This window comes from Heterocephalus glaber, unplaced genomic scaffold, assembly GCF_053883595.1.
Source record: "Heterocephalus glaber isolate CG9 unplaced genomic scaffold, H.glaber_assembly_v1.0 deba00001531, whole genome shotgun sequence".
Taxonomy (NCBI): domain Eukaryota; kingdom Metazoa; phylum Chordata; class Mammalia; order Rodentia; family Bathyergidae; genus Heterocephalus; species Heterocephalus glaber.
Window position 1 is genome coordinate 641771 of NW_028258329.1, and position 14877 is coordinate 656647.

Below are 14877 nucleotides of genomic sequence, written 5' to 3' on the forward strand. Positions count from 1 at the left end.
TAAATTAATCCATTCATCATTTCTACGCCCTGCCCACATCATCAGAATATCCATTCACCTTTAAAAGTCAATGAAAAACTTTGTATTTTCCCAGCATGATATTGTACACAGATTTTGCAAATAACAAGGAATTCTTTATAGCTTAATAATCTATGTTCAAGAGAGTGACTCAAATTTCTTGAAACACTGATGGAAGAGACAAACACTTTGGTCATTTTCCTTCTTTTCCGTGAGTCTTTTATTTAAAAGTTTATCCTCCCTTGGCCTTTCCTAGCTCACAAGACAAGACCTGTCCCAAGACAAATGACATCCAACACAACCTTGAACCAGTAAAGGATATGGCTTCAGCTCTGCTCAAAGTGATGTACAGTTACAGAGAGAAATTAAAAGAGAAACATCTACAACTTACAAGTTGAAGAAAGATAATAGCTAAGAAAAGTAGTCTGAATTTCAAAAACATAATTATCACAACTTGTAGTATGGAAACTAGTCGATTCCATACAGATGTTACTTTCACCTAACATGAGCAAGTCAGTGCGATTCCATCTACTTATTGTTCACAGTAACAGTGGTGAGACATTTAATGTATTTTCTGTTGTTGGATCTTGGGGCTGTACTTGAACTACATATGTTGGAAAACTGCAACATTCACATATGCATCTCAAGTTAGGAAGTGGGGACTATCCATAAGTAAAGATAGGACCTTTTTCTCAGCTGTGGATTGTGTAAAGTAAGCAATAATGTTGCTGACACACTTCTGTGGCCACATCATATCAGCTCATACTCAAGGCAACACTTCAAAATTTGCAAGTCCTGTTTTAAAGGTGAAAGACTGATGCTGGAGGAAGCTCAAGGAAGACACATAGGATTTGCTCTGGTGGGGAGGTGAGGGAAGGCCAGGCCATGCAGGAAAGATCCTCCTGGAAGATCACATCTAGGTTTGGAGAAGGTGCAAGAGAGCTCAGTGTAGAAGTGGGAGAAAAGGGCTAAGGCCACTCCGCAACAGCAAGAGTGCACATGAGAAAAACAGGAGGTGTGGTATCCTGGATGGGACTCAGAGTGTGTGGAAAGGAAGCTCAGAAGTGGGTTGGGCCAAAATAATGGCTTGCCTCTTTGTGTCATTCCAGGGTGCTCGGACTTTATCCCAGAAGCAAAATAGAATTTTCATGGATTTCACATTAACAGCCTCAATTTGCTCCAGAGTGGGATTTCCAACATCTACTCTGAAGTGCTATCTGAAGATGACCTTCTCCTGTCTCTCACCATCAGCAAACCCCAAATGTTGCTCCCCAGCTTTCCCAGGGGCTAGTTCAAGCTTGATGCAGAAAGAACACTCAGGATCCACCAACTGATTGGCTATTGGAGGAAGTAAGAAGACTGTGAGCAAATGAACCGGCAACTCCAATAAACTCACAGTAAATCCATATGCTGCACCGTATGTACATTTCAGATCACTGTACCTCAATGAAGACCTGTTGTAGCTCACTGATTGTGTCAACTTGAGTAGAAACATCCAACTAAATTGGTTCAGCACAGTTCTGGGCATGGAAGACCAACCCTAGGGAGGATTACTGCCAGAATGGTGTAAAAGGGAAATGAAGGAGGAAGGTGCACGTCTGTTTCTTCAGAGGAGCGACAGTCTTCACCTTCACCTTGGATGTGGTCTCCTGGCTTGCAGTGCAGACTCTTCAACCTCCATCCCAGACCCTTCAGCCTTCCACTGCAGACACTTCAGGGTCCTTACGGACTCACACAGGACGCTACACTGAGCTCTGGGCCTTTGACTGGATCCTGCAGATCTCCAGTGCCCAGACAGACCTTTTGCACTCTTCCACACCTAACTTTCTGGGCAGCCAATGTAAGCCGATCTCGTACATTCTTATATATTTGTGTATCTTGCATCAAATCTATTTCTCTAGTAAGCACTGACTGATACAGGACCCAAAATGATTGTGAAAGTAGGCTAGTCTTTTTTTAAAGAATCACAAAAAAAAAAGAATTCAGATTTTTCTGACAAATATACCTTTAAAGCAGAGCCCTTCTGGGCCATGAAAGAAAATGGTGTCTAATTCAGTATTTTTTACCAGGTTGCTATTCTTAGACAGTTACTATTCTCTAGTTGAGTATCAGCAAGTTGCTGGGTTCTGCCAATCAAACTCTATCTAGCATTTAAATAAGACAGTAATAGGCATCTTGAGTTGTCTCAAGTATCATGACAATGTCCAGGATGGAAGGTTAAAGTAATGGCTTTTGTTTAATTTTTTTAAAGACTCTTCACTCAGGCAGCATAGAGCTCTTCTGTAAGGCAATGACTTATGAAGACCAAGTGACAGGATGCTTTAGAAGAGCCACCTACTTTAAAAGAAACATACATGCCTAGTGTGTATGTGGGCTATTTTATTTGGAAAAGTCACAGTTTTCTATGTACACAATGGGAAAATACATAGACCTCCCTTAGCCAATGTCTTGCGTTTCACAGTTTCAGTTATCTGTGGACAGTCTCTGTGCAAAAACAGGTGAATACATTCACATAACTTCTATTACAATATATTTCTATAATTGTATTTTATTATTGTTAATTTCTATGTCTTAATTTATGGATAAACTTTATCATCCTAAATATATATGTAGAAGGAAAAACATAGAACATTCAAAGTTGAGTACTATGCACAGTTTTAGGCACCACTGGGGGTCGTGCAATATTCTTCCTATGAATAGGAGGGAGCTATTGTAAAATTCTGGACTATGAATTGTTTGTTTGCTTGCTTGTTGCACGTGACAGAACATTAGTATATCACATTCCAAGTGTAGTGTTATGTCTGCATGGGGTGAGGGGTTTGCTCTGATTCTGAACAGGCTTGCCTTGCATTTTCTATAAATAGCACAGTGGTTAAGTGACCTCACTATAGGAGCAGAGACATATGAGAGAGAGGCAGAGATCACCCACTTTTTACTCATGTCCAGTTTCCCAGCACAGAGGATAAACGTGATGACACTGTGATGGAAGATGCTTCAATGAATCCTAGCCCTTGATATGCAAAGTATCAACTGGACTAAATTTGCTTACAAGTGAAAGGAATGATTCTTGCTTACTGTTTTTAAGGTCCACTGCAGTGTCTGACAGTAAGGAAATTAGCACTATTTTCTAAAACATCCCTTTCCATGTAAATATACAACTGCTTCAAACTCTTCGCACTGAATAGACTCACATAATTATCATGGGGAAAATGGGGTGACAATTAAATTTTTGAACCTTGTGCAATGGTAATTTAAATGTATCCTTACAGAATAAATATTTTAAATCTGAAGGCAGCTGAAGAGTATGTGGTTCCTCTCATTCACTGCACAGAAGAGGCAACTAAGGCACAGAGAGATGACATTACCTCTCCAACACTGCACTAGACACGTATGTATAATCTCCCCACTCTAACCACAAGGATTTTGAAATTCTAAGCCTACTGGAATCAGGGTAGTTCTAGATCCTTCTCCAGCTAAACTGGCACCTTGGGCTTGAAAATATGGAGAAACAGTATAGCTAAGGAAGGGTGAAGGCTGACCAGCTGCTGGGCTGTATATTTAACAGAGCTCAATGGAAAAGAAACAAACCATAGCCTGGGGGCATCCAATGGAAAAAAGCTGTATCTGCAATGACCCTCCTATTCCCTTACCATTCCCATGAGTGCAGTGTGGGCCTGTACTAACAACTGTATATACCACCTCTCCTAACCAAGCACACCACTCTTGTCTTGGACCAAAATCTATTTTCAGTCTACCCCATTGTTAATCCATCAAGACAAACAAGAGAAAACTAGGCAAAAAATAACTGAAGATATAAAAGAACTCAACTATACTCTCAAGTGGGAGGCTGTAATCCAACCAAAAGCAGCAGGATATACATCCTTTTCAAATGCCCATGGATCATTTCCCAAACTTGACAATATCCTGGGCTATAAATCAAACATTCAAAACTGGAAGAACTGAACTGATAAAGAGTATATGCTCAAATCACAATGCCATGAAACTAGAAATCAAAATCAGGAAAAATAAAATTTCCAATCATTTGAAACTAAAAATATACTTTTAAGTAACCCAAGAGTTAATGACAACAATCTCACGGGAAATAAAAACTACATTAAACTAAATGAAAATAGAAATACAATATATCAAAATTTGTGGGATGAGGGGGCAATTTAGAGCACCAAATACTTACATTAAAATAGTCTAAAATTGAGAATCTAAATTCTACTTCAAGAAGAAACCCAAAATAAAAGCAAAAAGAAGGAAGACAATGATATAGAGAAGAAAATATAATGGAACTGATACAAAAAATCCATCGAGAAAAATAATGAAGTAAAAAGTCGATATTTGGAGAAAATTAGAATAACAAACCTCTAACAAGACTAATAAAAAAGGAAGATAACCCAAAGTACCAATATCAGATGGAAACAAGGAAGTTACTAAGGCCCTGCAGATGTTCAAAAGATATCATAATTCTACATGCCCAAATTTGACTACTTGCAAGAAATGGAACAAGTTTTTGAAAAAAAGCCATCACTTACTTAACATGAAATTGATCCTTTGAGTACACTTATATTCATTAAACCAATGAATCTGTAATTTTAAAAACTTTCCAAAAAAGAAATCTCCTGGCCTAGAAGGTATTGCTGGATAATCCCATCAAGTATTTGAAGAAGTGACACAAATTTTTACATAATCCATGATCTGTTTCATAAAACAAAAGATGAAGGAGCACATCTCAACGGATTTTATGATGTTGGTGTTACCTGACACCAAAACCAAACCAAAAAACAAGTGAAAAAAGAAAAGAGAAGAAAGAAAATAAAAAAGAAAATTGTAGACCAATGGCTTTCATGTACATATATAAAAAATCATTAAAATATTAGCAAATTGAATTCAGCAATACATAAAAGAGAATTTTTTTAAAAAGATATTAACTGGCAGGACCAAGTAGACTTACTACCACAGACAAAACAGTGGTTCAATATTGGAAAAAAATCAATCAATGCAATCAGCCATACTAAGGCAAAAGAAAAAAATCACATGATTATATCAATTGATGCAGTAAAATATCTGGCAAAATTCAATGCTCATGAATGATTTTTAAAAGTCTCTTAGAAAACTAGAAATTAATGGAAGTTTTCCACAAGGATAAAAAACATATACAGAGTACCTCCATCTCATTTCACCCATATGGTAGAATACAGAACACCTTGCCCTTAGATCTAGAATGAAGTAAAGACATCCACTCACACCACTGCTATTCATCAGAGTGCTACAAGTTCTAGCCCCAGCAATTGGCAAGAAAAGAAAACATTACAGATTAGAAAAGAAGAAATACAATTCTACTTTTCATAGATGATATGATGCTATATACAGAAAATCATAAGAAACCTATCAGAAAAAATACTTATAAAACTACTAAACCTTCAACAAGTCAGAAGACACATCACACAAAAATCAATTCTGTCTCTGCAGAGTAGCAATGAACATAGGAAAAGTAAAATTAAAAAATTTTAAACTACCATTTAGAATGATCCAAAAAATTAAAGTACTTCAGTGTTAATCCAACAAATTATTATCGGATTCAACTGTTATCCCCTAGAAATCAATTATATAAGACATTAAAGAAGATCTCTAAATATATGAAAGACATATATGTCCATAGATTGGCAGACAACATAGTACATATGTCCAGTTCTTTCCAAACGGACATATATTAATAACATCATTCTCACCAACGTCCCCATAAGATTTTCTTCACTTACTTATTTACTAATTAGTGGCCTGAGACAGGGTCTCACTGTGTGGTCCAAGCTGGTCTTTTTTTTTAAGTATGAAAATCGAACTCGGGTCCTTGTACTTGCAGGGCAGGCGGCAGAACCACTGAGCTACATCCCCGGCCCCAAGCTGGGCTGGCCTTGAACTCTTGGCTACCCTCCTGCCTCAGCCTCCCCAGTGCTGGGACTACAGGCCTGTGCCACCACATTGGGTTAAGATGTTTTTCTTTTAGGGCCAGGGATTTAGCTCAGTGGTTCTGCTGCCTCCCTCGCAAGCACAAGGTCCTGAGTTTGATCATCGGTACCAAAAAAAAAAAAGACTTTTTTCTTTTAGATATAGGAAATATTTTTCTAAAATTTATATAAAAGCAAATGAACTACAAGAGTGCAGAAGAATAAAGAGGATGAATTGCTCTCTTCAATTTCAAGAGTATTACATACCAGCAGTAATCAAATGAAGCACGGACAGAGTGACAGACACACAGACAAATTAAACAGAGAATCCAGAAATACTCCACACTAGTAAGGACAATGAATTTTTGAAAACTGAATAAATATATTTCAATAAAGAAATTTATCTCTTCAATAACTTGTGGTGACATAGCTGGAGATGGGGAAAGGGATAGATCACAATTCTCATACCTTGATTTTATACAAAATTAACTTAATCATATGATTTAAAATGTAAAACATAAAGTTATAAAACTTTTAGAAGAAAATCCTCAGGAATTAGAACATCTTAAAAAGTTCTTAAAGATTACTCCAAAACCATTCTCCATAAAAGGAAAATAAATAAATTGGTCTTCATCAGAATTAAAATCTTCCCCTGTGAAAGTTCTTATTGAGAGGATAAAATGACAAGCTAGAGATCTGACAAAGACTCTAGAATGTATAGAGAATTTTTAATACTGCGCAGTAAAAATGTAAAATAAGAAACAAAATAATCCAACTTGTAAAACATAAAGGAGTGTTTCAATGACAAGGATATACTGATGAGAAATAAGCAAGACAGAGTGATCACTATCACTAACAATCAGGGAGTACAAATTAAGACCTCAATGGCCTATCAGCCTATTAAGTATTTACCTATTACACTTGCTAACACAAAAAAATAATGGCTATACCAATAGCTGATGAGAACAGAGAGAACTGAGTTTCTCAGATATCGCTGGCTGCAAATAGAAAACATTATAGTCATTTGGAAAGGAGTTTGAGTTCCCTGAAAAAGAGAAGCTGAGAGAAGAATGGTGAGAGAGAGTAGAAAGCAGGACTGGAGAGAGCAGGGAGAAGGTGGCACGGGGAGAGGTTAAGCACGGGGGGCTAAGTCACAGCTGGGAGTGTGACACGGCACCGTAGGTGACTACAGGTAAAAATAATGCACCACATATTCTGAAAACTTAGAAGAGAGAATTTTGAATATTTTCACCATAACAAAATAATGAATGACGATAAATTTACTGTGTTCTAAACATCATGTAATACATACACATATCGAATGATCACATCACCCCCATAAATTACCTCAGTTTGAAAAGTGAATTTATATTTACAAGAAAAAAAATTGAAAAAACACTTCAAACATCCATTCTAGCAGTCATACTGCTGGGCATATATCCTAGAGAATAAAATTTTATTCCAGCACAAAAAAACACCAGTATGCATGTGAATATAATCATTTTATGTGTATAGATAAAAGTGGAAACAATCAAAATGTTTCTCAATAGATGAACGATGAACTGTGGTACATGTACAGCATGAAGACTATGCAGCAAAAAAATCAATTAATGACACATGCAATATAAATAATTTTGCTGAACGGAAAAAAAATCAATCTCCAAAGTGGATGATTCCACACATAATATTCTCAACATGGCAAAAATATAGCCATCATCAACAAATTAGTGGCTGTTGTTAGAAATTCGGAGAACAGAAATAGATATGACTATAAGAAGATGGCAAGAGGGGATCTCTACGGTCACGAACTAGCTGAGGATCTTCACTGCAGTTATACAAATTTACAAGTGACAAACGTGATAGAACCACACACACACACACACACACACACACACACGTCATACCAATGTCAACCCCCTGGCCTCACTACCACACTGAAGTTATGAATTGTGTGATGAGTCCAAGAGGCCTCTCTCCACTATCTTTGCAAGACTTTCTGAATTTATAATTATTTAAAAATAAATACTTCAAAAACACATCACCATATTCTGTTTTCTATTGGAATAACAAACAGTACTCACTTCCAATATCTGGCCGCAGCTTTTTATCATATTCTCTTAGCAATTTGTTGAGAATGAGAGTCACATCAGTGTCTTGAGATTTTGGAGCTAAGACCCATTTTTGGTTTGATGAAGAATCTTCAAATTCATCCTCTTCCACTTTTCTGGACCTGTAGTTATGACACAAAAAACAACACATAAACTGCAGCAAGGGCTCTTCCTGGAGACACCATGCCTTCAATTTGTCCTTTCTAATACCATGGAAATGAGTAGAAAGTCCCATGACCCTAAGCACATCTCCATATGTTGTATATAAAATTAAAAAGAAACAGGAAGAATGCAGCTGCTATAAACATAGCATACTGTTTTCATTAAATATCACAGTTAAGCTATAGGCCCCATGACATGGAAACCTATGTCAGATCAGTCAGCAGCCAGTGAGCCATTCTTGGACACACCTTGGAAACCCCTCAGGATCAAGACACACACCTTTCAAAGGTTTTCCAAGGTTTACTTTCTCATGTTGTTTTCTCTCCCAGGGAAAAGACCTCATTCTAGCTGAAGGTAAGAGCGGAATTCACAGAATGGACTCATTGAAAACAGCTGGTTCTGACTGTGCTTCTCTTGGAGACTGGAGTCTGGGGGTGGGGGTGGAGGCAGACGTGTGGACATTCTGAGGGTGCCTGCTTGGCCAGCACTCATGTATGGGACAGCAGCAGAGGTGCTACTTGTGACTGGGGAACACCCTCTGGCAATTTCACTGGCCTCCGCCAACACAAATTGGATTCATCTGTTGCAGGCTAATGCAGACATTAAGAATTAAAATCTCTCTAGTATGTCTTTAACATATCAGTTTTGGTTTGGGCAGTGTTTTTGGTTTTGAGACAGGGTCTCAAATGTTCTAGGCTGATCTCAAGCTATATTTTGGGTTTTTAACAAGCAGGTCCCAATGAATGCTTGGACATCTCAGAAACTGTTTCATGTGTTGCTGACTAGAGACTGCTCTGCTGGGGATATTCACTGACAAGAGTGCATCAATGGAGAGGCCTGGAGATGACAAGCCAGTGTTTGCAGTGAGGGAGGCTAGCTCAGCCACAGCCCTTCAGCGTTAGAAGCCAGTCTCTTTCTCCTTAGAAAAAGAATTTACTTGCACGTGGATCACTACTGGCAGGGCAAGAGAGCTCACAAAACAAGCAAAACACCTAGATTCTAGTTTGTCAGTGTGCAGAACTTGATATTTTTCTTCACAGAAGAGGAGAAAGAAAAGAATACAAAATTGCACTGAGGTAGAATGGTTCTGAATAGACATGAGCTCATTTATATCCAAATTCCCAGATAGGAACCAAACTGTCAGGACCATGTCACCAGACGGGTGCTCTGGGATGTATATTTTCTAAAGGAAATTTTTGGAATTCTCTATATGATTTATAATGAATATAAAATTAATAAAAAGTACATTTTAAAGTTCAGTACATCTACTTCATTTAAATCTTTAGAATAATTTATGTATTATGTGTGTATGCATATATAGATGTGTCAATATATTATATACATAAATTTTATGAGTTTGAACAAGCTGTAGCATCAATTAGAGCAATGATCAGCAGTCTAAATCTGGATGAACATACAGGTGTCTTTATTTCCTATGGTTAGCTCCACAACCCACCTTCATGGGTACCACAACTCAAGGATGCTCAAGCCAACTGTAGGAAAAGGCCAGATATGTCTATTATAACCCTAATAGACACTATCTTTAGATCACGTACACCAGGTACACTGTAATGCTATATAAATAGTCACTGTACAATACTGTCTAGAGAATACTGACAAGAAAAAAATGTCTATACATGTTCAGCACAATCCTTCAAACTATTTTCAATCCACAATTGGTTGAATCTGCAACTGCAGAACTCACAGATATGAAGATATGAAGATCTGAAGAACTCATAGATATGAAGGTCTGGCTGTGACATGTATATGAGATGTTCACCATGAGTGCATAGCCTATTCCCTGCACAATGACTTCTCTACTTAAGTTTTTCTTCCCATGTTACTGTTAAACTGTAACTCTATTTCTTGAATGTCTTGGCTAGAAGGTCAAATTAATCATCCACACAGCCTACAAATTTCTGTGGATTTTTATTCACACTGAACATTCACCATCAATAGAAATGTATAAATAACATTTGAGACATACATTTAAAAGTGATATGCTGAATTTCACTACTTGTAAAACTTAAATTTACAAACAATATTATGGAATTTTAGACACTGCTCTAAAACATGTTATCAGGAGCAGTATCAGGAATGTTAATATTGCCATCTTGCAAACCTAGGAGTTTGAAGCATTTTGATAAATGACTGGGAGCCAAGCACTGCCCACAGGACCTGGCAATTGTGCAACTGAGCCGGGGACATGGAAAGAAAGGGAGCTCCCTCAGTGGGATCATATGATCATACGACAATCTCAGCACACCTTTCAAAATAACAATTTTGAAAGTGAAATCAGAAATAATCTGGGAATCAGATTATTTCACACTTCTGTAAAACCCATTCAAAGAACAAAGACTTTTTCAAAGGAGAAAGATATAGCAATGCAATTCCTATAACGTCTGCATTTTTTCAACTAGTATGCATTTGTGGTTACCACCTCAGCCAGCACGCTGTTCTCTTGCCGGCTGCTCTAGCATTCTCACCGTCCTCCCACCCTGCCCTCTCTCTCCCTCCGTTCTTTTCCCCCTTCTCTTCCCTTCTCTGCCCCTTCTCCCGATCTCTACCTCCTCACCACTATAAAACCCGATCACGGGCCCCAGGCTCTGTGATCTTCTCTTGCCCCACGGGTCACAGGTGCACAGACTGAGCACACCCACCAACTCCTCATCCTCTATACAAACAGCCTTCCTTGCTCAAAATTACTTTGAGCTATTCCAATAACAGGTATCATAATGAGTCTAATTCTCCCTCTAGTGGTGAATGTTTTCCTGAAATTGCATAAGCTTCCTCCTGAGTGGCAAAGGCAGTGGAGGGCGGAAGCACAGAGAAAGGAAAGGAGAGGGCATTTTCTGTGACCCGTTGAGGAGGTACACCTGGACTCCGGCTCTGTTGCTCTGACCATGGGCAGAGGAGGCCTAGATGCTCTTGTCCCCTCAGCTGGGAGCTCTGTGCTTCTCTCCCCACTGTGCAGATGCACCAGAAGCCTTGCACATTGCTAGTGCCAGACATCAAGCTCCACAGGAAGACGCTTGCTGTGAGGAAAACCAAGTCTCCCCTCATGGAACCAATAGAGGGTGGATAAAACTGAATTTTTCTTTTTCCTAAATCATAAGTGGGTTACATATAAATAATCCTTAGCATTCTGTCACTTGGACAGTTACATCCTAGGCAGCATTACTGCAATTAGCTTTTTTCTTAAAAATAAATCAGTGATGTATTGTCATTGTCAAATAACTGGCCAACCCTCAGACACTATTTCCATGCCTTACACCTTCTTTTCATCCAGAAGGAGATAAAGCCTGATGTATTTTCAAACATTAAAAGGAGCTAATAAATCTCAGGAAGCAGCTGAGCGTCTTTAATGCATCACTAAGGTCTAAGTGTGACTTACTGCATTTTGCTGGGTGTCCGGATGGAAAGCCCACCACACTCCAATCAGAGTAACTCACCCACAAAGCCTGTCAAAGCCTTTTCCAAGGCTCTTCCCTACCATGAAAGTATTCCAGAATGGAAATGAAAGCCCTTTCAGAATGAGTAACAGTTCTGAAAGAAGAAACTGGCCATCGGATTATTTCACACGTATGTAAAACCCATTCAAAGAACAAAGACTTTTTCAAAGGAGAAAGATACAGCAATCCAATTCCTATAACATTTGCATGTTTTTTCAACTGGTATGCAATCATGATTACCACAGCTGAGACCCCAGATAGAGAACACATTAAAACCAGCACATCTGGCTTTGCTGAGGAAACAATTTTATGTGCCCTTGGGAATTCCCACAAACCTGACCACTTCTAGTGAGACTGAGATATCTTCCCACTGAGCATCCTTCTAGAATGTTAATAATACAGATCTACACAGCTGATTACCTAGCCTTGAACTGCTCGGTTCCTTTAGTTAGTTGCATGAGAAAGGTCAAGTGACTCCAGGCCCAGATGTTGTGTCTGGTGCTGCTTGCCTCTAAGCAGGAACCCCAGGGTCAATCAACTTCAAAACACCCATTTCCATCTTTCTACCAGCTCCCTCCTCACACAGGAAGGACTCTGGCCGCAAGGTCCAATTGTTCCACCTCAGAGTTGTCTGTGAGTCTCCAGCAGAATTTGCTTTCGCACTATCAACTCCACGAAGACGTGGCTTGGAGAGGAGGCCAAGCGTTTTCTTTTTAAGGTAAGCACTTGTGTCAGTAAAAGTAGGGGACCCAGCCACATGTCCTAGCATTTATTACTGTCTTTTTAGTTCCTTGGTGTTTCACAAATACCAATGCAAACAAAGACCTTTGACAGCAGCAGGGCTTGGAACCCAAGGAGATGCTGTCTAATTCTCGAATTCCCAGACACAGGAAATTGAGAAGTTGAGAACAGGGGTGTGCTGAGATTCGGGATGGGGGAGTCTAACAGAGAGCCAGGAGGCAATGTGCTTTGCAAAGCATAGGCAGCCTGAAGGTCCAGCCTGAGAGACAGAATTAAATACCTCAGAAATCTCCTCCTCTGTTTAGACCAACAGGTTTTAACCCTTCCTGCCCTTCCTGTCCCACTGCCCTTCTATCCTCCTGAGCCCTTTTCATCTCTTTCTGGAGGCTAAATCCAGTGTAGGTCTCTGCTGTTCTGGGAGAAAGGGTGACATAATTTCTTACCAGGCAGAAATCTTGCAGGGGAGGGGGCTGAGAAGGTGGGGTGGTTGCTCAAACCACTGAGCTCCACCGCCAGCCCTTCTTTATTTTGTGACAGTATTAGTAAGTTGTCCAGGAGGATTTGAACTCTGATCCTCTCCTCTCAGCTTCCCAATGTGCACATCACAGATGTGCACCACAATGCCCAGCTCTCCAGGCAGAAGCTTTAATAAACAAGGTAACATGACTGCTTTGTGGGGTAGATGTGTGTCTGTTTTTGTGTGAAAAGAGGCAGAGAGAGAGAGGGAGAGAGAGAGAGGGTGTGTCCCTCCAAGGCCTCCAGCCTGTGCTACTAGCCGGTCTGGTCTCAACTATGCAGCTATGACACCAGGATTCCTGGGTCCTAGCAATTTTCAGAGGTAGTTTCCATAGAGATATCAATGTGTGTGTGTGTGTGTGTGTGTGTGTGCGCGCGCACACACACACACACGCACGCGAGCCCCTGAAACTTCTGGGGTGCAAATAAGAGATTGATAAGGAAATACAGTTCATACAACCACTACCCTATAATCTTGATTTTCAAACCCCTCCTAGAACCATGGGACCCAAAGTGTCAGAAGAGCCCACTGATGTCTGGTCCGGTTCCCGACTGCAGGGAGGTTGCAGCCGCCCTCAGGCCAGGCAGGTGGCCCTGTCCCAGGGAGACGGGACAGGGGAGCAGGAAGCTTCCCCTCCTCCCAGCAGTGCCCAACCCAGCCCACGGCGGGCTCGCGGGGATGCGCGCGGTAGATAGCGCCCCCGCCGCCCTCTCCGGGCTCCGGGCCTCGGAATGGGGGCCCTGCGCCACTCACCGCGCGTGCAAGCCCGAGAGGAGGCAGAGCAGGAGCAGCAGCTTCGGGGCCATGGTCCTGGAGCCCGCGCGGCGACCTCGGGCGCGGGCCTCGTCCCCCGCTCCGCGCCACACAGCTCAATCGGCCGCCGCTGGCCGCAACGCAGAGCGGCTGGAGGCCACGGAGCCCCCGACGGCGGCGCCTGCGGTTCCCCACGCTCTGCGCGGCTCCGCGCGGCCGGGGCGGAGGAGGCGGGCTTGGGGTTCCCGATCCGCAGAGCGGAGCCGGCAGGTGGGGGCTGAAGGCGCGGATCCGCGACAACAGCGGGGCGTCCTGGCGGGGAGGAGTCTCGGATCCCACGCGCGACAGAGAGCGCTGGGCCGCGCCGAGGTCTGAATGGACTCAGAGTGGAAGGCGGGAGGGGGCGGGGCCCGGGAGGGGGCTGGGGATCCCGCGGGGAGCCGGGGGGAGATCCCGGGCTCAAACTTCGGGAGCCCGGAGTCCGCGCGCCTCCTGCCGGCTCAACGCAGCATCGTTCTCCGCCCGCGCCCCGGCCGCGCGTCGCGATTTGGGGGCACCGAGGCGAGGCGCGGGGCTTGCTGAGCGCGGCCGCTCCGTGGACGCTGAGGGCTAAGTCAGCCGGACTGCGGCTGTGCACCCCGAGATCCATGCCCGGGAAGGGGCTCCCTGGGAACCCCGACAGAGCGCGCCCTTTCTATTCTCCTCTCAGGAAAGGAGAATACCAGTAAGCAGCCCAGAGAAAATCCGTCTTAAAGGAAGGAGGAAGATCCTAAGTCACAATAAAACAATTTCTGTTCAGCCGGCCTTCAAGTGCACTCCGTAGGGTGCCTTTTCCTACTCCTCACTCAACCGTGCGTTTGTTTTCACGTTCAGTCGTCGTCCAGAAAGCTAGTCCTTCACCACAGAAATATCACACTGGCAACAGAGGCAATGAATTCCCTAGGAATTTTTTTCCAGTCAAAAATGTTTCTTAAAAAAATTTTATATTTTCATCTATTCTATAATCATGGAAGAGTGTGACAACTGGTTCTCTGTTCATAAAACACGCAGAATGAAAATTGGGGTTCTGGGGGGCCGGGATGGGATGTAGCTCAGAGGCACCGCGCCTGCCGCGCAAGGGCCTGGGTTTGATCCTTGGTGCGGGGGTGGGGGGAGAGCTGAGGTCGAATGTG

The 14877-nt window shown here is 41.8% G+C and overlaps 1 protein-coding gene across 1 annotated transcript in view; it reads right to left on the minus strand.

The window, feature by feature from the left end:
* Positions 1-14099, minus strand: part of Gabrg3 (gamma-aminobutyric acid type A receptor subunit gamma3) — a 574107-nt gene extending 560008 nt beyond the window's left edge. Inside the window, exons 1-2 of the mRNA XM_004872184.3 lie at positions 13706-14099; positions 8054-8202 (exon numbers count right to left, since the gene is read on the minus strand). Coding sequence (XP_004872241.1) covers positions 8054-8202; positions 13706-13758 — 202 coding nt within the window. The 5' untranslated portion in view covers positions 13759-14099. The remainder of the gene's footprint in view (positions 1-8053; positions 8203-13705) is intronic.
* Positions 14100-14877: the final 778 nt, after the last annotated feature.